This window comes from Odontesthes bonariensis, chromosome 17 (genome assembly GCF_027942865.1).
Source record: "Odontesthes bonariensis isolate fOdoBon6 chromosome 17, fOdoBon6.hap1, whole genome shotgun sequence".
In the NCBI taxonomy this organism is placed as follows: domain Eukaryota; kingdom Metazoa; phylum Chordata; class Actinopteri; order Atheriniformes; family Atherinopsidae; genus Odontesthes; species Odontesthes bonariensis.
In genome coordinates, this window is record NC_134522.1 from 14144039 (window position 1) to 14169490 (window position 25452).

Consider the following 25452-nt stretch of genomic DNA (forward strand, 5'->3'; position numbering starts at 1 on the left):
TGAAATTTATGCTCCAAAAAGTGCTTTTTCATTTTAAGTAAAAGGAAGCAAAAATAATTACAACTCAACAGCATATCAAATACAACCGGTCGACACTTGCATGAATGTGCCAAATAAGCAACATGACACTCAAATCTCAATGTAAATACAAAAGGTGGTCAAATGCAACTTTGTCCAGAATTACACGAGTTCAGGCACAGTAAGAGCCTCCTGTCGCGCTGCGTTGGACTTCTTGGCATTTTTCCCCACTCACATTTCAGGGGAAAATAACAGCATCGTTCTGTACAAATTACAAGGGTCTTAGAAAAAGTCACAGAAACTGGGAAGAATGACACAAATGGGAGAAGGTTGAGGCTCTTATATTTCAAGCAGTTCAGGTGCAGTGAAGGAAAAGTTTCTAAACTCCTCCTGGTTCATGGAAGGGAACACAGGGTCATCGATGGGAGTGAGGGTGGGCTCTTCCTGAGTAAATTCTGGATCAAAGTTGTTGACGTCCTCTGCAGTTTTCTACAGGAAAATAATACAGAAATGTTACCAGTGGCGGCATTTAGGAAAAAAATGTCAGCCACAAGATCTTACAGAGTAAAAGACAATCATCTATACACACTGTCATACCATAAGTAAAGTCATTTGTGCGACTTACAATCCTTGGCTTGAACGGTGGCTCCATTTCTCTACGATTCAGTTTTTCCCAATCTATGGCAGTGAAGAAGACGTGGCTGGTCACAGCGCTCTCGCCGCCCTCCGACGCCACACAGCCAAGACGCTGTGCTGGGTTCTTGGTCAGAAACTGTGGACACAAAATGATGGGACTGATGAATTCACACAAGAAACCTAACGTGAGTGTGAGTTTCATGGACAAAAAAAAAAAAAAAAAAAAAAGAGTGAACTGCTCAAAGTCAGCTGATTTCATCTGATTGTTTATGAAGCGAGTTGATACATTTTAATTCAGCTCGCTCAAACTGGATATTTTTGGAGGAATGCCAAACTGGATTCAAGCCAGTAGTCAATCCAGTCAATCCCCGCCTACAAACTCACTGACACACACAAACACACAGGTTGTGTCTGGCACCTCCAACATTGCTTTAGTTGGACAAAGTTCATCTCAGTACAGTAAAGTGCGACTGAGGTGTTTCAGCTTAAAACAAAAGTGAAGCACCAGTGGAACTCTATCCATTTATCCGCTAGCAAAGTCCGGTGGGGGGGTCAAGACATGAGGAAGTGGTCAAAACAAAACCAAGAAATGACTAAATTAGTTTGACCTTGCTTTTGGGAGGAAGCAGGAACTCTGTCTAGGCTTAAGCCCTGTGTACGCCTAAGTGTTCAAACTGACATCCGCATGATGTCACAACAAGCCTCTGTCTCCACAGTGATAGTTGCCATATTAACCTGAAGTCACTGGAAACAATAAAGGACAAGACCGTTTTTTTTTTACATTAGGCCCTTGATTTCACATTATAACATGATGTTCTACTCACCCCTGCTTGTTGTTGGTCATTTGGAGCTGTTCCGAAGATATTCGAGAGGCGTCTGGCTGCTCTCTTGAGATATTCGGCCATGAAACGGTTTTCTATGGGCAAGCTTATACAGGCACAAACTACGCTGTTTATAATTTATTAATTACTGTACACTAGCACTGATAACGTGGAGGTGCGTCGCTTACTTCAAAAAATCCGGGTTACTGTAATTTTGAATTTTTGTCGTAAAGTCTGTGTGTGTTTGTCTGTGGGCTGTCTGTGGCAGTAGCACGATGATGACGTCAGTAACACCCACTTTACGACAAAAATTCAAAATTACAGTAACCCGGATTTTTTGAAGTAAGCGACGCACCTCCACGTTATCAGTGCTAGTGTAGAGTAATTAATAAATTATAAACAGCATAGTTTGTGCCTGTATAATATTGCCCATAGGAAACAGTTTCATGGCCGAATTTCTCAAGAGAGCAGCCAGACGCCTCTCGAGTATCTTCGGAACAGCTCTGACCAACAACAAGCAGGGGTGAGTAGAACATCATGTTATAATGTGAAATCAAGGGCCCAATGTCAAAAAAACGGTCTTGTCCTTTAATACGTGCTGCCACATAAGCTCAAAAACACACTTAACTACAAGAGACTTTAGCTAAACAATGCTGCATGTGACAGCACAATGAATTACACAGTGATTTACAGTGCTGAGAGCCTCCCGAAATCTCATGGAAGTTTCTCACCACTTTTCCTTGTGTAGTCCCATAATTTAAGAACACACCCCTCTTATTTGCCCGTTTCAGAAAATGCTTTGTTTTAAATATACTTGAATACACAGGTAAAATTCCGAGGAATCTAATGAAAATATGTACCAAAATTGCTACAAAATGTTAATTTCTAATGGTGATTAAAGTTACCTTTCAAGACAGCTGGATTCCTCCAAGGTTCAGGAGTTCACCATCCACAGATAATGCAGCTCAGTTGGCTGCAGTTCGTGTTGTAGCCAAAATACAAACATTTTGAACTAATCATCTTCTCATACTAGCAGCTACAGGTGGGTTTTAGATTCGAGTACAGTAAACAAGCTGCAGCTCTTTGTTGATTTGATTGGTGGAGGACAGCTTTTAAATAAACTGTGATAAAGGAGTCCTCCAATCACCTGCTCAGTATTTTTCCATTTTCCTAACAGTTTCGACTGAGGTCTTTTCAGATGGTTCTGTGTGGCAAAAGATCCTGTTCGGTTACAATCAAGGGAAGTTCAAACATGAATAATTTTTTTTAAATGTATGCACATGTCAGACTAAATCAAAGATTAACAGAACAATAGATGTCTGAAGCTGGCCTATGCAAAGGAGACAAATTCAGGTGAATGAATTATTTTGCAAATGTGTACCAGAATCCTACTGGGTCGAGTGTAGCACCAGTATCACACTCTGTGCACTGGCCCTCAGTTTATCGGAAGAAATATGTCAGGACTTCACGTACCGGGATGAATTACTGCAGCCAGTTGGTCAACAAAGTCACCATTCAAATGATAGTTCATGGTTTTGGCAAGTTTTATGACAAATGCATCTATTCCAAAACTGAGGGCTTCACCTCTTTAAGGATTTTTCCAAGGATCATTATTCAGTTTTATATATTAGCTATATAATCACTATAATCTTACTGCTGCTAAATCCTTTTTAATTTTAATGTTGTTACATGCAGGGAGTTGAGCTGATTTTAGAGCATGATTTTAATGACACGATTTGCAGTTAGTAAGAAAAAAATAAATAAATAAAATAACATAAACCACACCATTTAGGGCAGTGTTTGAGGTCAAATTAACTTCAAGTAAGACAGTCTTGTAGGGCTTAATCAGTTAGGAAGAATACAACCTCAAAGTGCATTACACTGCAACTGATGCCATCTTTCCATGACTATATGTCTGTTGTGCCATTTTCAAGAACCAGACTTGCCAAGTCAGCATTGCACAAAAAAGCCGTTCTCCACTAGCGAAGCAAAAAACACTCAAGGCAATCTGATGAGACCGCATAGAAACCTTTAGCCAATAAATCAATTGGTCAGCTGACTGAAAATCGATGTAACACTTCAATAAGGCATGAAACACTGGTAGGTTTCCAGCTTCTGAAAGCAGACATCTGTTGTATAACGTAGGTTTCAGAGAGTAGTTTGGCTTCAACCTATTCAGAACTTGATATTTTATGCCGTTTTTGGATATCTTAAATCGATAAACAATGAAAGAATGAATACAAAACAATAGCTTGTTTATGTTCCATATAACTGTTTAGATATCTAGTGTCCACTTATTCATCTCTAAAGAAACCATTCCAATCATTTTCTGTCATTATCAAAATAACCAGTTCATTTCACTTTTTCATTACCATTTGGTTATTTAATTCGACGTTGGCGACAGTGTTGTCGACAATCTCACAAACCCATGAAAAACTTGAGAACTTGGCCGCCTGAACTTGTTTATAAGAACAAGCAGAACCTTGCAACAGGATCAGTCTCCAGTAAAAATAGAGCCACAGCTTCCAAATCCATTCAGACAAACACGTACAGTAGCGTGTGACTCTAAGGACAAATCAGCATGGGGGGCTGATCTGGCGTTTCCTCGACTGTCCTGGAATAACAACGAGGGACGAGGTGAACAGTGTGCAAAGAGAGGAGGAATGGAGAGAGGTGGAGCTGTCATATTTATAGCTTATGTGCTGTGGCTGGCCAGCGAACCATGCCTTAATATAGTTATGTAAGAGACCTGCGCCAAACAGCTGGCTGGCAGACTTTGTAGAGCTGCCAGTCAGAATGCCAGCCTGAAGGACAGCAATTAACATGGTCACAGATCCTCTGAGAAACTACTCCCAACTTTGATACTTCATACTGTAGGCTCAGGGTTAGCCTTTAACTAAAATATTACACCTTGTTGGCTTTTAACAATAAGGCTGGTCACAAATCCACTGACAAAATGATTTCCTCCATCATTACCTCGGTTTTAAAAAAAGTGTCACAGACACTTCCTGCAATTGTTTGGTTGAGGGGAATAAACGCCAAGAAGACAAAGAGAGCAGAAAGTCTTTTTTTCCCCATCCATCTTAATTCACCACTTTTTTCCCATTGCTCATAAACAATAAACTGGTTGCAATATGATTGAAGACACACTCACAGCTTTGAGTATGTCGACTGCCTCTGTGCTGAGCCAAGACGCGTAAACAATCTCTTCATTGAGGATGGATTCAAAGAGATCATCTTCGTTTTCTGCCTCAAAGGGGGCGTGTCCGGACAGCATCTCATACAGCAGCACGCCAAGCGCCCACCAATCAACAGAGGGGCCGTACAGCATCTCCTGCAGGATCTGTGGAAACGGTGTGTAAATAAAGTTATCATTGGATAGGAAGGGCATTAGAGAATATCAATTAACCTAAATCCACGACATGAGTTTTAGTCAGCAGGTGGGTTAGATAAGAGTGTTTGCCAGTGAGGCAACACTGAGGAGTACGTGTTGAGGAAAGTAAAGAGGCCTTTCATAAATCCAGACACTCCATAGGGGATGGAAAAAAAAAATCTCCCAAATATAAGGACACGGACCACGTTATTCCCTCCGTGAAAAGCAAGCAAGCTTTTAAAAGAGGATTCTTATGAGGGCAAAAGGAAAAGAACTCACTCATGTCCTGCCATCCAGTTGGTCAGGGTGGAATTTTAAGTGATGTGTATAGAGCACGCTGTTTGCTTTTACCGAGGTGGTCTGATGCAGAAACTGGGAGCTTCATTTTTTATTTATTTTTTTTTAAAAGTAAAACATCCTGGACTGCATTTTTCAGCTTTTAAATAATAATTAAGATTGGGGAAACATTCGTCATTGCAGAGAATCGCGTGTGGTCTGTGCAGAAAAACGGATCAAATCTATTTTAAGATGAATATAAAACAACAGAAAATGTGAAAGACCCGTCTGAAAACTTTCCATCTGCACCATACAAGACAAGTCGTTTTCACATACTGGTGTTTTGTTGCTGTCGATGAGCAGCATTTCTGCTTTCGATATGGACAGTTTACACCAAAGAATGAATTCCACAATATTAATATTGTGGAATTGTTTTATATTCATCTTAAAATAGATTTGATCCGTTTTTCTGCACAGACAACACACGATTCACTGCAATGACGACTGTTTCCCCAATCTTAATTATTATTTAAAAGCTGAAAAATTCCATTTACATAAATATTCAGACCCTTTGTTATGACTCACGCGTCAGGGCTGTGGTTCATCCTTTTTCAAACAGTACGCCTCGAGATACTTTTAGAACTTGACTGGTGTCTACCTGGTCTAAGTGAGGTCATTGGACATAACTCAGAAGGCACATACCTATCTATGGAAGATGGTGCGTGTCCATCACGTGCAAAACGGGATAATGCAAAGGGACAGATCTGGGAAGGGTGCAGAATTTGAAGTACCCAAAAGCCTCTATCTTTTTAAAATGGAAGTTTGGACCACACACACATTTTTAAAAAACGTTCAGCCCAGCTAAAGTGAATCATAGATGCAAAAAAAATGTAAAACAGCCCCGAGTGAAAACCCTTTTCAATAAGCAAAGGTTTACATGTTATCAAGGCAGCGCCAAGCACAACACCTAAAAAACACAGGGGTGAGTGTTTTCTGGTAAACTGAAAGTCCTGGACTGCCCCAGTCCGAGTCTACACCTGAATCCAGAGGAGCATCTTTGGTGAAACCTAAGAACGAAAGCACACTGATGCTGCCCAACCAGTCTGGTTGAGGTTGAATGTTTTAACCAGAAGAATGGGAGCGTAACCTCCATTACCACTGTGGAGAACTGTGTGTATGCTGATGAGGAAAAAAAAAATGCTCAGAATAAGAGTAAACTGACCTCAGGAGCTATGTAATCTGGCGTCCCACAGAAAGTCCCTGTGGCCACACCTTCAAACATGCCCTCCTTGCACATCCCAAAATCTGCCAGCTTACAGTGACCGTCTTTGTCGAGAAGAACATTGTCCAGTTTCAGGTCCCTGAAAGGCAAGAAGGAAATAAAAAAGTAAGACACTCGATCCGACTCATTGTTATCCTGCAGATATAAACCACCACTAAAACCCATCTGAAAAGGCCAGCCGCACCTTGTTTCTGGTGCTTCGAAATAAATGTGATGAAAGAAGAAATTTGTGGAGGCAAAGAGAGTAAACTATCCGAGGGTTGTGAGACTTGGGTAACAGACTCCCTGGCCATTACAGTGGCAGCCAGGAAGTTTTAAAACATTCAGCAGAACATATTTATAATGATGATCTCCATTTCTGTTGTCTTTTTTTGTGAACACGTTTCAACTTAAAACAAAAAAAACTGGTAAGAGATGTATTTGATAGAATAAACGAGGGTATAGTTGTTTGGGCTGGGTGAATAAAATTAATTGGGTAAACGCAGTTTTATAGACCTCTTATTGAGCCATCTGAGCTGGAATTAACGTTATCTTATGTACTCATAAGACCCTTCTTTTAATAGGTGGACAGGAAATAAATAAACATTGGCAGTTTTGCGATCTCTGCTGTAAAATTGCTAAATGTTGGCAGAACCGGTTTTGCTTTCATGACTCATAAACAACATTTACACTCGTTTGTGCCCAAAGAAAGCAGTGGTAAGTAGTGGTGTGTCTTAACAGTAAGAAAGAGAAAGAAATAAACGTATCGGATTGTAAGTGTTAGTATCTCTACTGCTGCTGCTTTCTGCACATGCTGATAGCTCCATAACTGAACACTGGGAAAAATCCCCTGCTCTACGTTTAGATCAGCTGGCGCTTCGTCATCTGACAGAGAGATTAAACCTGCCTCTGCCGTTAGGCTGTAATCTGTGATCAGGTGACCCAACTTCATACAAAGGTCATTGTACAGAGAATGCGTGAAGCTCGACGGGAGATACCGTGCAACACATGCCGATATTATATCACAGAGTTTAGGAAATGCATTGAGCTTTAATATGCAATATTTTCTATCATTCGTTTTTTTAACCAGATAAAAATGTAAGGCTCTTAAGTGATTTTTTTCAAACAGGATGATGAATGCAGATATAGATGGTTACAGTAAAAGAGACAGGCTGACTGCTGATTAAGCACTCATTTGGTTGGTCTAATCTGGTTTGCATCACTGTGCTTTAAGCGGATTGTGTAACACTGCTTCATACTCTGCTGGTGCATGTTCTTCACTGTTCAATGAAGCTCGCCAAAAATGAAAAAGCTCCAATGTTCAGAGGAAATATGGCATGGAAGTGAGGGAAAATGTTGAAGTATCTATGATTTCCTCTTCAAGAAACATAACCAGTTCTGCCATTCGGTGGTCAGTGTTTGTCATGGTTCAAATTCATTTCCAGAACTCTTTAGTGTTTCTGCACAAGCATGAATGTGTCCGTTGGGAAATGTGTCCTCAACCTGGCAGTTTTACTACTGCGGCCTCATCACCGAGCAACACTGGAAGCACACATTGCTATGCAAATGACTCAAAGCACTCAACGACCCTATAATCCATCCAGCAACCTGATCACACTGGAAACACAAGCCACACTTTGGACTTTGAACCTTAGTCTATGCACACTGGGTCAATTGGACACCTTGGTATCCATGATAATGACAAACAGATGAAGCAGTGACTATAGGAAGGCTCTGAACAAATGACTGGGTAAGACGTGTACCAATTTGAAAATTTCCTTAGAAGAGAGGAGGAAGTGCTGACAGATGTTATGACGCACAGAATAAAGTTGTTGCTTTTTTAATCCAACTGTGGTTAGAGGGCAACTGCCAGTTTTCTACAGTTAAATACATCAAGTCTTATCATTAAGATGGGTGACCCAAGTTGGAATCAAGTTATTACATGTTAAAATTAATTTTTTGGCACAAAACATCGCACCACATCACAGCATGCCTCAGTCTCACATAAGTTTATATTCAAGAGCTTTTGGTGAGCAGCCTCTCAATCTGTATTCAGTCGGCTTTCTTCACTAAACCTGTAGTTTGTCAGCCAGTGCGAGTTCAAGCATTGAACAAAGCTTTCAAATGTTAAAAGCTTAATCTTTCCATCTTCAAACTTCTCTCGACGAACAGGAGACATGGACGCACGCCGCAGCGTCGACCATTACCTGAAGCTAAAAGAGCAACACTTTTTTTTCTACCTCATCGGCCTGATGTTCAAGCTACTATTTTGGATCTTTAAACCGCTGTGGTTGTAGCACACACGCTGTGAGTGGCATGTTGAGCTAAAAGTCATGCTATGAAGTGCAGGCTGCCACGGGACACACGGGCAACTAAATATAACTCAGAATTCACTGTTAGCTCACATGATGTTCCCCCGTTCCTGTCATCATGACCTGGCAAGGAAGCCACAAAGAGGGTCTTAAACTTTAAATTAAATTTTCTGAGGCAGGGTAGCAGCAGTGCTATGAGAGGCAAACACATAGAAAACAACATTACCGACACATCTGCCATTAATGATAATGGTTCCAATTAACCAGCGCTTTTCGAATCGAAGTGCAATGTCACAAATTTGTCGTTTAGTCTTGATAACAGTAACCCAGCATGCAATACTGTATTTCACCTCAATAGAGTTGAATTAAAAAGTTTTTGTCAGAAGACGTTTTGGAACTTCTTGGTGTTTAATAAAGTTTCCAGGATGTTTTGATTGAACAACCACGTTACGGTCATTTTACTGCATCTCTGCTGGGTTAGGCTCAGGACTCTGGGCTGGGCTCAGGACTCTGGGCTGGGCTCAGGACTCTGGGCTGGGCTCAGGACTCTGGGCTGGGCTCAGGACTCTGGGCTGGGCTCAGGACTCTGGGCTGGGCTCAGGACTCTGGGTTGGGCTCAGGACTCTGGGTTGGGCTCAGGACTCTGGGTTGGGCTCAGGACTCTGGGTTGGGCTCAGGACTCTGGGCTGGGCTCAGGACTCTGGGCTGGGCTCAGGACTCTGGGCTGGGCTCAGGACTCTGGGCTGGGCTCAGGACTCTGGGCTGGGCTCAGGACTCTGGGTTAGGCTCAGGACTCTGGGTTAGGCTCAGGACTCTGGGTTAGGCTCAGGACTCTGGGTTAGGCTCAGGACTCTGGGTTGGGCTCAGGAGTCTGGGTTGGGCTCAGGAGTCTGGGTTGGGCTCAGGACTCTGGGTTGGGCTCAGGACTCTGGGTTGGGCTCAGGAGTCTGGGTTGGGCTCAGGAGTCTGGGTTGGGCTCAGGACTCTGGGTTGGGCTCAGGAGTCTGGGTTGGGCTCAGGAGTCTGGGCTGGGCTCAGGACTCTGGGCTGGGCTCAGGACTCTGGGCTGGGCTCAGGACTCTGGGCTGGGCTCAGGACTCTGGGTTAGGCTCAGGACTCTGGGTTAGGCTCAGGACTCTGGGTTAGGCTCAGGACTCTGGGTTAGGCTCAGGAGTCTGGGTTGGGCTCAGGACTCTGGGTTGGGCTCAGGACTCTGGGTTGGGCTCAGGACTCTGGGTTGGGCTCAGGACTCTGGGCTGGGCTCAGGACTCTGGGTTAGGCTCAGGACTCTGGGTTAGGCTCAGGACTCTGGGTTAGGCTCAGGACTCTGGGTTAGGCTCAGGACTCTGGGTTAGGCTCAGGACTCTGGGTTAGGCTCAGGACTCTGGGCTGGGCTCAGGACTCTGGGTTGGTGAGTCCAAAACATACATTTTCTTCTTTTTCTACTATTCTGTTGCTAATTAAGTTATGTGCTTGGGCTCATTGTCTTGTTGGCACTACCAACTTCACTAAAGCCCTAAATAATGGACTACTGGCTTGATATTATCCTGAATGCCTCATTTAGGTCCTGAAGTAGAAAAAGCTGTGAGGCATGGAGGAATGTTTAGATTCAAGTCCTAACATGGTGTTGTACACTTTCACACACATTCAGTGCACTGTTGAGTTGAGTTAACAAATCTGGATTTCATTAGAGCTGAGAGTGACAGTTTGACACATGGGCTGCATGTGTTGACTGTCAATCATTATTTTTTAAAGCTTTTAGCCATGTTTGCAATCATTTGGTTGTTTTTAGTGTAACGTAAACATGTTCATTATTTAATCAAGGCTATCATACATCTACGGGCTCTCCATTTTTCAAAGGATTACACAAAAATAATCAAGGCAAGCTTTAGAGCTCTGTGCAGGCTGTGAGCCTTTGGTTGTTTTTGTCCTCTTACAGGATTGCAATACATTACGTTGGTGAGATCTTTGCAAGACGTTGACCTTTGGTAGAGGTGCAACAGAGCTAAATTTTAGACATCTGTAGAAAGTCCTATTGTGGATTGACGAACATGAAGCTGTTAAGAAATGCTTTTGTTGCATTTTCCAGCTTTGCACAACTCTGTAATGCTTCCCTCTACAATGCACTGAGAGCTGTTAAGAGGACATTCCAAATAGCTTCTTCAACAGCTATCTGGATCAGACCGCATCTGTGAGCAATCAGAAAAGCAGAAATCTTGGCATTTCCAAGGACCTCTCAAACTTTGTCATGTAACTGTAATGTTCAAAACGTGGCTGAGTCATCGTAACTTGTCGAGGATGAGCTCCAAAAACCCACCCAACAATTTCTAAACAGCATTTCGATGGCAGGTTGGCGCCAACACAGACTCGGTTACAGTTACAAATTTGGGGAGTTTTCCTTTGAAAAGAAATTTCAACGTAAGCAGCGCTTTTGAAATACCGGAGATATCAGATTCTTCACGATAAACAAATGAGATGAGCGTCACTACGGCACCAAACCGCTCCAACAAGTCTTCAGAGATTTCCTGTGTACACAAACTGTATGTTCAAGCAGAACTGGTGCATGTGTGCCAGGGTCAAACCTGTAAATGATGCCTTTGCTGTGCAGGAACATGAGAGCAGACGTGATCTCTGCTGTGTAGAAACGCGCTCTGGCCTCTTCAAACTTCCTGGACTTCTGGATGTGGAACATGAGGTCGCCACCATTAACAAACTCCATCACGAAGAAGAGACGGTCCTGCCATATGAATTGGGAGATGACATTTACACAGGTGCACAGAGACCACAGCAGCCTCACAGAGGCTACCATGTTATTAAAGAACCAGTGACCATGGACATTGCTTCAAGGATGGTACAGCGCTGCTTCTCATAAATTTCACATGTCGGTTTAATAGGATTCTGTGCAACCAACCACTGCTTAAAGTAACATTAAATGTTGATTAAACTCATAAATCTTTCTCATCTCATTGCAGGCCATGGTCGAAGGTGATCTAGAGAATGGGAAGCCTGGGGAAAATATATTTTTTTTAAAACACAGTAGGCACATGATTTACGGATCTGACTGCTGAAGTGATCAGAACATTTATAACTGACTAGAAGTGATCGGTTTTACACCCGGCAATTACAAACGTAACCTATCATAGGAATGTATGGCAAAGGCAAAGAAGGCAGCTCTCCGTTTGGACCGACAAAGAAATGTTTTTCTCTTTATAATTGTAAAATGTATATTTGTGACTTGTGGGCCAAAAGGTTCAAATACAATGATGTTTTAAAAAAAAAACAATTTTACCTTTTAAATTATGTTCCCCTTGAACCACACCCACAGGACAACCCACAGAGTTTCTCTGCTTTTTTCCCCCCATCCCAACAAACTTCCAGTTATACAGTAAAAATATCCCATTGAAGAGCTTAAGCCTTAAGCTGATGCAACATTACATGCAAGAAGTCTAAAGCTCCTTTCTGACATGCAGCAGCGGGGTAATTTGGTTTCTGATCAGCTTTTCAGAGGACTATGACAGCTTGTGCAATTGAATAAATAAATAAGCCTTTCAAAGCCTTCCTACTTCACGGTTTTACCCATGATAATTAACATCACAGCATCTGAGCCAAAATAGGAAGAGAAAATAATGCTTAAAAGTGTTGAAGCTTCTGCTCTCGGTTTGAATATATGAAAGCATTTTCAACTGTTTCCATCCACCGCTGCTTTAACACATCACAGCATGCTTGTTAGCTTGACAGGAATCACTCATAGCTTTATGCAGACGCGTGGGCAGCTCGTCATCTACCAAACAGCGGTGACTGTGAGGAGACTAAAAGACCATGGTTTACACAAGTAGACAACTATGCTGTCACTGCAGTATAATTAAACCCTCACAAGTTAAAGACTTAAAAATGGAAATGTGATTTTTACCTGCTTCCATCCACTGCTAATATGAACTGGTATGGCAATATAACACGATTTTATGAGAAAACTGACTCCACAAAGACACAAAAGTGACCATGAATACTGTTGTTTTAACATATCGATGCTGCCGTTAATAATACACATCTCTTGCACGGTAACACTTTAAAGCACAGATATTTTTTTCACTAAATAAAATGAAGAAAGGAGGGGGGATACTTTTTTTCGTGGTTGCATGCTGAGTCAGCTTGTCACTCAGAAGTAGTTAAGGAATGATTCAAACAACTAAGGCAGATTAGGAGTGTCTTGTGTTAGCAGGAGGAACGGTTCTTCCTGTTTGACGTTTTACAAAAATGGGGAACTGCTGCCACCTGCTGACCATGTAAAGAAGTGCAACATCAAAGAAGAAGAAAACAAAAAAACTGCCTGATAGGTGGATTAAATCTCTCTTCTTTTTTTTTTGTTGAGCTCAGAGTGTTGACAGTTAATATAAACAGAGTGGAGATAAAATACATTTAACTGAAATAAATGTGCACCTGACGTGTACCTACCGGTGTCTGGAAGCAGCAGTAAAGCTGCGTGAGGTACGGGTGACAGCGGGCCAGGGACAGCACTCGCTTTTCTGTCATGGTACATTCGACGTCATCGTCCTGCAAAATGATGTCCTTCTTCAACACCTTGACGGCAAAAACACGATCTTTGCCATTTAGCCTCGCCAACATCACCTGCAGAAACAACATGCAGATAAAAAAAACGTTACAGCTCAGGGGCGGGACAAAGCAGGTGAGCGAGACTTTAGATTTAAATAGGTCAAACCATCACCAACAGAAACCTGCACCACAGAGAAAAAGTTTGGACCAAATTTGGACTAATTCTTTATTTAAGGTCAATCTGTGGTCACTTTGAGCACACATGCTTCAATATTTAGGTCTTTAGTTAATTGTTCTGCTGCGCCAACCAACCTACCACACTGTTACTATTTGTTCAGAGCAGGAAATCTTAATAAAGCTCATCTTCAGCTCCTGATGACAGCAAAATGTCAAGACCGGAGAGACTGAAGCAACCATAAATTACAATGCTTTTTTACCCAAATTTCATCTTTTGAATTGTTTTCATCTTGGTATCTAGAACCCTTTTTTTATGCCACATGTTGCTTTTACAATGAAACCATAGTTCTACCATTTTGATATCATGGACTTTCAAGGTTCTTTGTTTTGTTTTTTCCAGAGAGAACTGGCTTGATGTGCAGACAAGGATTGTTGGTACTTCACCAGAAATCTTCTGGTTTCTGGATGTGGTCCGAATAATATTGGTCACCCACATCAGAACAGGCTTTGGTTGCAACTACAATATTATGACCAAGTTATTTGCTATTCCAACATACATGGGTTACACCGGCCGCCCAGATACATTGGACATTGCACGTAGAGGAATGTCATTAGTCTAGAGCAGAAGGATTGTCTGGTTCTAAGCAATGATGCAAAAAAACTTGCAAATCATTTTCAGTGTCAAGCTGGTACTCTTGCTGTTACGTTTGTGAGCATGATGTGTTGTGCTGAGCCAAAAGCTTCACACACAGGTTCAAGTGAAAATGTTGCAAATGCTAAAACAATGAAGTCAGTTTGGACGATACAGCGCTTACTGGTTAAAAAGAAGGAATTGCTTTTTCTTCTGGATACCTTTATACAATTTATTTTGCGACACTTCTTTTTCCATTTAGGTAATTGTTATAGTCGGTAATATTTACAACCATATTTTCCAAAACAAAATTGTTTTAGCATGACAATCAAATATTTTACCAGCTCCATAAAATTCTACTTCATTCCTTACTCATCACTACACGTAATATTCCTTTTTATCCTTTATCCATGTCATTCCCACCTTGCCAAAGCTGCCCTTTCCAAGAACTTGGAGGAACATGAAGTCTTCAAATCCCAGCTGAGGGGTCTCCTGTTGAACTTCTGTAATTGCGCTCTCCCTCCTCTCAGAAGACACCCTCCTCTGCTCTGAAGTCTTGACCTGCAAGAGCCAAAAAGATTAGCTCCTACGGTCACACCTTTGCAGAAAGTTGTTCGACTCGTTCTAAATAGAAATCAAAGCCTTTGTACCAATGTGTTTCGTTTGGAAAGCCCCCCGGCCTGAAGACCCATCTCTGCCAGCTTATTGGCCAGTTCCACACTGTTGACGCCACAGTTGGGGGCAACGTTGCCTTTGCAGCGGATGTGAACGTCCATTTTGCAGACTGAAAAGAGGAGCAAAATAAACTTTTAGTAAAAGGCAAGTCATAGATCGGCCTTTTCAGACCCAAATTTGGATGTGGAGCTTACTTTTACAGTGCAGCCCCTGTCGGACAATTCCCCACAGCAACGAGCCGCAGTGGTCACAGAAGGTGGGCGACTTGTAGTTGTGGATGTTGAACTTATGAGGAACATTAATGCTGAAGCCCTGGGTAATGGGCTGCAGAGACACAACACCGTTACCAGGTACTCTAAACAAGCAATCGTGTGTTTCATCAGTGTGTTTTCGACAATGAGCGCCGCTATTCTAAATAACAGCCACAAAGAGTAAATTGAGAAACAAAACTACACGTTCATCTGCACAAAGAGCATGGGTACTTTTATAGAAATGTATCGATGCATTGGAAGCACACGTGGAAAGTCTAGTGAAGAACAATGTTCCAGTTCAGTGGTTGAGACACACACACAGAAACAGGAAGCTGCATGGTCTGTCGATCATTGCAGGTGTAAATCAGAGGTGGGCGAGTTTATGTGTAGGAGGGGGCTGCTATTTTTGCATTTCCGGCATTATGTTTAAAAGATAAAAAAAAAAAAAACTGCTGCTCGAAACCTGATAAATAATGGTTAAAGACATGAAACTTTTGGACACACCGATTAGTTGGTTTTTCATCTGATCGCTTTAGCTGTACTCACCGGCTCTTTTGTCGTCTTCTTCATGCGAGGACACACAGTGACGACCAGCTGGTGGCATCGTTTATGAACTACACAGGTACACACTGAAAGAAAAAACAAACAAAAACGTCATACCCATAGCTTCCACGTGTATTATTAGGAGACTGAAAGAGAATATGAGGTCTCCTCACCTTGACACTGGTAACCCTGCTTTCCAAAAACACCCCTATAACAAAGAGATTCACGGTTAGAACAACTGCACATAGATATGTGGAGGCAGAAGTTGTTCTCATTCGACTCTCTCACCAGATGAACTCCTTGCAGTGAAAACAGAAGGTGGGCTGACGGAGGAAAGTGGACATGAACTTGTGTCCGTTGACCTGATGGATCTTCCGTTTCACGGCCCCCTGCCGCTTTCTTGTAAACTGCTTGTAGGTTTTCTCTTTCAACATGGCGTCATCTGGCAATAAGACGAGAGCAAATGTGTGGAGTTAGACAACAAAGAGGTGTTCTGCTTTTCTTTGTGGATATTTCATTTGGGGTTTATTCCACATGGGAACTTTGTTAATTTGACTCCCTCACAGTGCCTTCACAAGAACACAGCAAAGCAGCGACCTCTGAGGCTCTGAAGTACCAGAGGCTGCAGTTCCTTAAATGGCCACTTGAGGTCGCCTCCAGGAGCGGGTTAATTGATGAAGGGTTGTGTCAAGATATTGTTAAGATCTCAGAAAATAATAAAAATAGTCTCACAAACCTAAAAGTGAAATCTTTGACTCTCTCTTCTTGTCCAACTAACAGATCACAGACATTAAATCTAAAATGGTCTGAAACACTGAAGAGCAGCAAATTGCCACTAAAACGGAAAATGTTTGGCAGTTTTGACTTCAAATATCACTAAATGATAACAATGCCCTCAACTATTTCTGTACCGTTATAAAATTCATATTTATTATTATTAGCACAATTGTTTGTTTTAAATACAATGGGAATGACATTCCCTGTCTGACTTGACATGACAGATCCCTGCTTGACTGGTTGTTTAGAAAGAATTTCCACATGATTTAAGAAACTGATCTCATCTGAATCGCACTTAATCATTTTCCATATAATCAAACCCTGACTGTGGCATGGGAAAAAGTTTTACAAGATATGGTTTCATGCTGCAGTGACGTTTTATTGTTTTGAAATGATTTAATGTACCTCAAATAACAAGTAGAACAAACAATGGGGAGGAGGAAGAGCTGGAATATGAGACATAAATCTAAAGGAAGTTAAAAGTTCTCTTGGTGTGATATGCTGTGCTAATTCACGTGGACCTGTTTGCCCCTCTGTGCGACGTAGCTCTATGGGTCTCGGCGCATACGAGTGAAAGCATAGCAAAGCCACCTGTGAGATGAAAACCACACATGCGTTATGGAAATCTGTGTGCGGAGCCCACACTGTACCCCCGCAGAAAAATGACAAAACTGTGGGGGTATGAAGAGAGGTGTTAAATTCAGGCTGATCTTCTGCACACTGCAGGACCCTTTCTACATGCAAATACTTTCCTCTGTAAAAGGGCAAGAGATGTTTCAAGTCCAGAAGAGCCTTTGATCAGTTTGTCTTGAAAACGTTTGACAAAAGAAAGTTTCAAGTGCATACCGACACAAACAGAGTAATGATTAGATTCTAGTTATCAGCTTTCAGTAAGGTTGTATTGAGATGAGCATTACAGAGTTGTACATTTTACATGTGCTTTTTTAAAAATATTTTGTGTAGGAGAGTGTGTTGTGTACTGAACCTTTCTCTTCTCTGTAACTGAGCCCCTTAAAAAAGCTGCTCCCTTATTTCTGTCATCCTGACCACTGCAAAGCACTCCAGCTTAGTGTAGCGATAAGGTGCTGGTACTGCTCGGATCTCACACAGCGACATCATCTTGAATAAGCCTCCCAAATCTCAGAATGGGGAAGAGCCAACATGGTTATATTCGACTCCTCCTTCCACAAAGACTGTTGCTGTGCTTTGTGCCATGTTTATTACAAGTAAGAGACACACCGGGAATAATCTTTGTTTCTCCTCGCTACCAGAAAACAGTGAGAATCACTTATTGCTCATTGGTTTCATCGGAACTGTGTGACTATCTTTGGGCAAGACGTTGAATGCAACAGACACTCACTTTTATGTACAAGAACATACTTCACCATTAAGGGAACCCAAGAAAGTGGCTACCTCCACAGAAAAAACCCTGATTTGTGTTTGTGAGCTGTTTGTGGGGAGTGAACACACTTTCTACTGCAGACACTAATTCTTTCTATGAAGTAGTTGCTTCTTCTAAACCACTTTCACTGAACAAACTTTGCTGCAGTTCAACTTCCTCCAGCGGGAAGAACTTCCCAGAAAGCAGGGCTATGTTCTCACTACAGGAACATAGCGATCGCGTCTTCGTTCTGCCAAACAAATGTTACCACGGACTTGTTACTGCGGGAAAACCCTGGAGGTAGCTCTAATTATTGAGTACTGCATGAAACAACCAAAAAGTAAATGATGCAAGTCACTAGAACAACACAGCACGAAGCCTCGACTTCTCAGAGCTGCAAAGTCACTTCTTCGTGTCTAATTTAAACGGCTTTGTCATACTGATGAGCAGATCGTGTGGATTCAGCGTGTTGGAGTTTCAAAGCTAACGCCTGAAGAAGGCTAACTTATTTCTTCAAACACTTAGCTTGATGGAGCACACCGGGCACACACCAAACCCACAGAATTGGTGTCAAGACATAACACATGAGTATCCACGATATTGTATGCATGCATGCATGCATACATACCTTTTTTTTTTTTCAGAGCCTCTATTATTACATGCAGCAGTTGCACAAAGAGGATAATTATTAGGAACAACAGGCCGTGTTTCCCAGACGAAAATAAAAGGACCGGACTGACTGGGTTTGGCAGACTTGTTGTTGAATGTCAGAAGGAGAAGTGCAATGTTGATGTATGGGCATGAGGAGGAACAGTGGGCTGAATATCACTAGTGGAGAAGGCCATACCATCAGTGAAAGATCCAGTGAGTGTAATGTTGACATAGACCTTGCCCTCTGGCTCCAAGTCCATCTGCAGACACAAACACAACACACAATTACTCCTGAATACTCAAAAAATAATTTAAAAAAAACAGAAAGTGAAAAGGCATATTTACAGCAAATAAATCAAATCTATAACCAAAGATGTGTTGTTAAACTAATGTATACATCAAAAACATGTGAGAAGGCGTCTGCTTTGGACTTTCAGTCTCAGCATCCTGAAGACGCAGCTATTTCCCCGCATGTTTTTCATTCCTCTGCGACTACGTAACATCAGAGGAATCTGGAAGTCTCGACAGAGAGAGCAGAGCAGGTCGGGCAGGCTGAGCCGGCTGAAGTGACCTCATGCATACAGATGAATCCTATCTTAATTATCACATTAAAGGGGGCTTTTTTGGAGGTGGACCATGACAGACCGGCAGAGAAGGTACTTCCCTTTGCAACTACTAAGTGGAAACTTGGGCCACTGTATGCTTACACCATAGATCTATTTATGTTACATATGCTCTTCCTGGAAAAAAAAAAAAAAAAAAAAAAAAAAAAAAAAAACACTGACGTGGCAAAGCAATGACACATGTGGAAAAAAAAAAAGTGCTAATCTGTGATATCTCAGGTGGCACATTTAGAGGTGATCTTTTCACTTCTTATCAAACATCTTTGCTTTTGTTTTCAGTTACCTGCACATACCCTTTGTGTCAAGCGAAGTCTAGACAGCAAGTTGTTCCTTCCTCTGTGACAGTTTCTGCCTTGCCCACTGCGGCCAAAGATGTATTGATAGATGCATGAGTATTTTCACAAGTATGAACCGCCCTGAATGACTTCTTGTTGTCAGGTTACCTCTTTGTGTTGGGATCCCTCTGACTTCACTATATTTCAGCACAGAATGAGAGCTGTGAATCCCTTCCATTTGTCCCTTTTCTTTGTAATTACTTGAAGCAGGGCAGTGCAGAATCATAGTGAGCAATAAATCTACTGATGTCGATGGAAGTATTTTAATGAGACCGATGAAGCGGATCTGATCTCGTGGAACAAACCGTCAATATACGTTGGGGAAGCAGACACCCTCTCTACCTTTAAGATTAGGTTTAAAACTTTCCTTTTTGACAAAGCTTATATTTAGGGATGGCTCAGGTGATCCTTAATCATCCCATAATTAAGCTGCTATAGGCCTGGACTACTGCGGGGCCTCCTATGTCACACCTTTCCTCACTTCGCTCTCTTTTTCCCCCTTTTTTCCATTATATGACATTATGCACATGTGGCATTATTGTTGTCATTAACTTGTGTTTCTCTGTCTCAGCGGGTATCCTTTAAATGGTGTCACGGGGTTTGTTGTCCCCTCTTTTCTGTCCTCTCAAACACCAGCTGGTCGGGGCGGACAGCCGCCCTCCCTGAGTCTGGTTGTGCCAGATGTTTCTTCCTGTTAAAACGGAGGCGTTTCTCTCCACAGTCGCCTCAGCTCCCGTCCTAAGCCCTGAGCGCTCAGGACGGTAGATTGGACTGAAGAGACGTTTCGGTGCAATCTGTTGGTTTTCTTAGCCAGGATATTATTTTTTTAAATGGCTCTGTATGTATGAACTGGACTCATTTTGAATTATGATTACAATGAATTGGGCTCTAATTGGTTTGAATCAGACTGCATCATTGGCCATCATTGGCGCTATATAAATAAACTGAACTGAATCGAAAATAGATGCAACTGCCTCCTGTCAGCATGAAGCCAAAGTTAAAAAGCAGAACATTTTCATGCTGTATCACAAAGGAGGAAGTTTTTACTTTTTTTAAATAAGGGCTGGGAGCTTTTGTTCAGTCAAGCAAGCAGTTTACTAGATGTGGAAAATGTTGAGGGGCTCCATTTAACCCACTTTCAGTTTCGTCACTTTTAAGTCTATGAAACAAAGGCATCAACGTATGTCACAGATACTGAGTGGAACCAACACAGCATGAAATAAAAAACTGCCAAACAACCGAACAATAACTCTGACATGTTACAAAGCAGAGTCATGTAGTGTCAGCAGCAAGTGGGAGGCAAAGGAAGCCGGCCTCTCATGTGCAAATGTCATGCGCCGCATATTTCAGGCCTGACAATAACAGCGCTGTGGTTTGAAATAAGAAACTTGAGTAATTTCCTCAGAAATATTAATAAAGTTGACTTTACAGTTACGTAAAGACATTCAGCATTTTGGTGGTGGAAGTGAATCAGTTTCCTGAACTGTGTGCACAGAGTGATCGTGAACACGCTGTATGAAAAGTAAGAGGGAAAGGGGGAGCAGCTGGATAAGAGCCAACAGAAAACGAGTCTGTTAGCAGGGAGCCTGAGAGCGCCGATCAGCTGGTGGGAAAAACTGATAAACAGTGCTGTGGGCGTGTGGAGGCTTGTGCCCAATATATGAAAGCAACCAGCCCAGCATTTCTTCTGCACAGCAGAAAGCTTTTCATAGTTCAGATGTAGCAGATAACAACTTTGAGTTTGAACCTTGAAGTGAGAAAGGCAACTGCAGACCAAGTTCCACTTTCACACCACTTCCTCACAATGCTTGGGGTCTCGGGTGAAAATGCGAGCAAAGCAATCTTGAGAGTTGCTTTTTTTTTTTACTGTAAGTCTTCTCAACTGATCTGGATTGACGCCAGCTCACAGATGTGCAAGCATTTCTAATTTCCACATAAAACATAAATTGCTCATTATCCATTTTAAAAAATGCAGTTATTGGTGTTGACGTATGTGCATTTCTTCCAGTGGTACTGACAAAGTAAAGCACGTGTTGCTTTTTAAAATGAAACAACGAAAAGCAAACGTATTCATTTCTAGAAACGTTTCCAATTTCATTCACTGCATCGTCAAATTGGTTTCAAACGTTTGAAGCACCAGCTTGTTTGAGTTCAGCAGCATTACACGGCAGTTACTGTAAGGCCTCTTTGTGCATCAAATGGTTCATGCAAAGGACATTTTTCCAACAGATGTACTGTACTGGCATAAGGAGATTATCGGCGTGAGGACAACGTGTCTATAAACGTGAAACAATTCTGCATGCGGCGAGAGTGAGTGGTGGTACACAGTGAGAAAGCTGCTCCAGGCCCGGACAGGTTCAGGTTACATTCAACAACACCTGCAGTGGCTTAATGTCCTGGAGGGATGAAAGTAAGTCAGAAGGGGGGGGGGGGGAACTCCGGTTTGAAGGGGCAGTTTTAGTTTGCATCTAGAAGAGAGTGGGACTAATGTGCGACTTTATTCTAAGCCTTGACGAGGTCAGCTTTGCCTCTCTGTCACGTGTTGTAACAGCATGGCAGCAATGCTACTCAGAAAAACAGAACTCTTTCAAGCCTCAATCAACAAAATTTGGCTAAAATCAGAACCCTGGAAACGTCAGGAAAGAGAAGTGTGAAAGTTATAAATATGTCTGCGCAGCCTGACTGATTACTGAGCATGTCTGGACAATGTGTGCGCTTGTGCACTTTGCCGCTCATCTTAAGCAGAATTAACACCACGGCAGCGGCACGTGTGGTTAGACACCGCATTTGCTGTTGATTACAGTCTAAGCTCCTAAGCCAATAAGTGCAAGACACGTCCAACGAAACGGTCTCAGACATGAAGACATGACACTATTAAGATCATCTTTCAAAGAGCACTGAGCTCAAGCCTGTTTTTTTCAGGGTTAAAAAACAGACAAAGTCACTCGGTGGGATGTTTAGGGAGCGTCAGCTTCAGTAATAAAACTACAATATTATTGTGAGAGGAAAAAAAGAAGGTCCATAGAGAAGTCAGCCTTTTCTAACTTTGTTGCTTTTGACTGCATATAAATCACTCACCAGATTCCCATTTTTAGTTTAGTTTAGTGCTTTTCCAGCAGTGAGTTTGGGGATCTGATCTCCATCTGACCGACTTTAGAGTGCATGAACACAGGCAAAGACTTGATTGAGCTTCGTTCTTTTTAAAGAAACAACATTCAGGCGCGTCACACCTGTTGCGTAACTGATCCCATCAGTTTCCACTTTTTCCACCACTTTCTTCCCCAAGAAGACAACAGCAGTTTATTCTGAGGATCTTAATCGCCAAATATTCAACCGAATGCATTTTGAAGAGGATCTGCTGACACTTCTCGGTTTGTGTAACCCTTTAATAATTACTCAAGCACTAACTCTTTTAAGAAGGAGAAAATAAAAAAGCAATAATAAACTTAAGATTGTTTCCACCTTAAGAAAACTGTTTTTTCTTTTCTTTTCTTTTCTTTCCATTCCTTCTTAGTCCTCTTTTTGTTGTTACAAGAAGAGGGCCAACTGAAGGACTAAAAAAAACAAAAACCTGCTATTCTTTAAGTGCTGTTATCTTAAACGTCAGAGGACTTCAAAGCAGGGTGGATACCTCAAGAAACCAAGAAAAAGCACCATCGAGGTCATAGAAATCAAGCTCCACGTTCAGCACAGGGGAAACGCCTAAATATCACCTCCTAACCAAAGTTGTCTCTGTGGACTCGGGCTTTCCCCCATATATCACAGAGGGAGCAGCTGGATTCTTTTGAGATCACACTTGAAACAATCAGCTGCACCAGATCAGATAACACTGCATCACAACTTGTGTGGAACCGTTGAGAAGACACCACAACAGCATTGAATAATTCAAGCCCAGAGAAAATGTCCCGCGCTTTTCATTGTCTGATGGCCCTTTTGGCGAAAATCTGAAAGTTTTAGTTTGTTATGGGGGGGATTTTGGGATATTTCGTCAGAATTTATTCAACTAGAAAACAATTGTTTGTGGCTGGAAGATGGACAGACCGAACAACACTGCAGAAGAGTGGAGTCCTTGGTTTCAAGCCAGCTCAAAAAGCAACTTTGAGGCGGCCGTATAGAGAGGGGATGATCAGTCATGTCTATGGAAATCTAAAGCCAATGGCGCGTAATGAACATAAGTTAGGAGTCACGTGTGTCTGACAAACCAGGCCAAGGATTAGAGTAATTTGGTAAATCATCCTTAAATCAATTCATGATTATAGTCCAGTCAGGACTACAATTACAGCAAAAGCCCTGCCCAGAACAAAGCAGGCACCACCTCCGGTTTCACCGTTGTCGATCAACTACAATCTAGTTTGACACTTTGAACTTGAAAGGGATTTTTCAACAGACACTGGTTGTGCATCCTTGTCATATCTTCTAAGGGAAAACCCGTGTCTGAAGTTGGGCCATGATGGTTTGACCCTGACTCACACTGTAGGCATGCAATTAATCCTACACGCAGATCAAGACACAAATGAAAGCTGCACTGAATAAAAAAAAAACAGGGTATCAGTATTTTGATGACTCAGTGTGTGTGTGTGTGTGTGTGGGGGGGGGGGGGTCGTGGGATGAGCTGAGACCCAACAGTAGTTCTGTGCCCTAAAACACCCTAAAAAGGTTAATGTCCTCACACAACAACTTGCATCTTAAACTCACCCATCCCTCAAAGGTCTCCCCTGTGTTGGAGGTTTTGATGAGGTCCTCGAACTGGATGGTGCAGTTGGCCACAAAGTCGTCATATCCGATTGGAGTGTCGTGGAAAACGGCCAGCTCTATCTGCTTGCCGCTGTTCACGTTCAGGCAGAACTCCTCGTTGTAAGTGGGCATGTTGGTTTTCTGCTTGGTGTGCGTTTGTCCGATTTTGTAGTCGTCCACCTTCACCACGATGTAGGGGTCGAGAGCCGGAGGAGCCTTGTTGAAGATGACGGAGTGGCGCGTGGAGAAGGTTGTCGGTTTGAGGTCCAGCGCCTCACCGATCCGAAGCTTTAGATAGCCATTAAACTTCATCGTTGCAGAACTTACCAAGCAACGCAAAACAGAAAAGAAGCGGGGAGGACCATAAAAACAAGATGCATTAAGACAAAAAGCATTCACACCCACTTCATGATAACAGAGGACCCTGCTATTAAAAAAAAAAGTCTCTGTGAAGAGTCTTCACTCTGGTGTTAACCGCGGCGCATCGCTGAAAGCATCCTGACATGTACCAGCTGACACATTACTGTGAGTGTTCAGCCCTTGTGTGCAGTCTCGGTGTGAACCTGTTCCAGGAGCTTTCAGTAAATAGGAAGCACCAACACCAACATGCCAAGCAGGCGACTGCGAGTTCCGCATTACTTGTCACAGTGCAATTAAACACTGAAAACACAAAGCACGAGACCTTTCAACCTGTCACTGACGGGTTTGGCACGTCACGTGGTTGAATTTGTAGTACTTTTTTTAAATAGAGAGCAGCGTTATGAAGTACTACACCTACCATGATGCATCTGTTGGCTGAAGACGCCTGGGAGGCTCACCTGTCTTATGTTGTTTGGGGAAAGCCCGCCCCCTACTGGCTGTCACGGGAAGGTGCAAGACGTGCAATTTTAAAACGTACAGTCTTCTTTTTTAAATATCAGAAAATGTATTATATAGGTTTCATTTTGATATAGAAGGGGGCAGTGCACAAAAGCTGTATATGCTATATTGTATCGTTATCATTCAACATAACTTCAGTACCGGAAACCTTCCATGAAGAACACGTGAGTTGTGTCTGAGAAACAGCATCAAAAAACACAAACGAAAGAAACTTAAATATTAAGATATCTCCCAAACTTACACAGTAGAACAAAGAAAAAAATGTTTCTTAACTGTTTGAACTAAAAGAGTGTTTTCTTTTTTCTTTTCAGAATTTGTGACAGAGGAAGACCAAGTTTCATTCATTGTAATTCACCACTGAAAGCTAATAAACAGCTCCTAAATTAATGTTTGGGAGCCCTAACTGAAGGGTTTGTGCAGCTTGTTTTCAGGGTCCCAGATGGGCCAGATTGGACTGAGCCTTGATGATATTCATAAGTGTCTAATTAGACGATTGATCAATTAGCCTGATGTTTTTAAAAAAAATAATAATTTTGCCAACTCAGCC

General features: G+C 42.1%; 1 protein-coding gene across 1 annotated transcript; it reads right to left on the reverse strand.

Moving 5' to 3' along the window:
- Nucleotides 1–24660, reverse strand: prkcha (protein kinase C, eta, a). Its single transcript, XM_075488093.1, has 14 exons — nucleotides 23988–24660; nucleotides 18531–18594; nucleotides 15814–15967; nucleotides 15699–15733; nucleotides 15529–15611; nucleotides 14926–15055; nucleotides 14707–14840; nucleotides 14480–14617; nucleotides 13150–13323; nucleotides 11280–11434; nucleotides 6347–6485; nucleotides 4630–4818; nucleotides 644–790; nucleotides 1–507 (listed from the first exon to the last, which is right to left on the reverse strand). Exons 1-14 carry the CDS (start codon nucleotides 24336–24338, stop codon nucleotides 358–360), a joined length of 2043 nt encoding a protein of 680 aa, XP_075344208.1. The 5' UTR covers nucleotides 24339–24660; the 3' UTR covers nucleotides 1–357.
- Between the last annotated feature and the right edge of the window lie 792 nt (nucleotides 24661–25452).

Excerpts from the sequence above, each read along its gene's own strand:
- prkcha (XM_075488093.1), bottom strand. The coding sequence starts at position 24,338 with ATGAAGTTTAATGGCTATCTAAAGCTTCGGATCGGTGAGGCGCTGGAC. Across the intron at positions 18,595-23,987 it reads GGGAGACCTTTGAGGGATGG|ATGGACTTGGAGCCAGAGGG; the intron begins GTGAGTTTAAGA and ends TTGTGTCTGCAG. Across the intron at positions 791-4,629 it reads CAGTCGACATACTCAAAGCT|TTTCTGACCAAGAACCCAGC; the intron begins GTGAGTGTGTCT and ends TTGTGTCCACAG.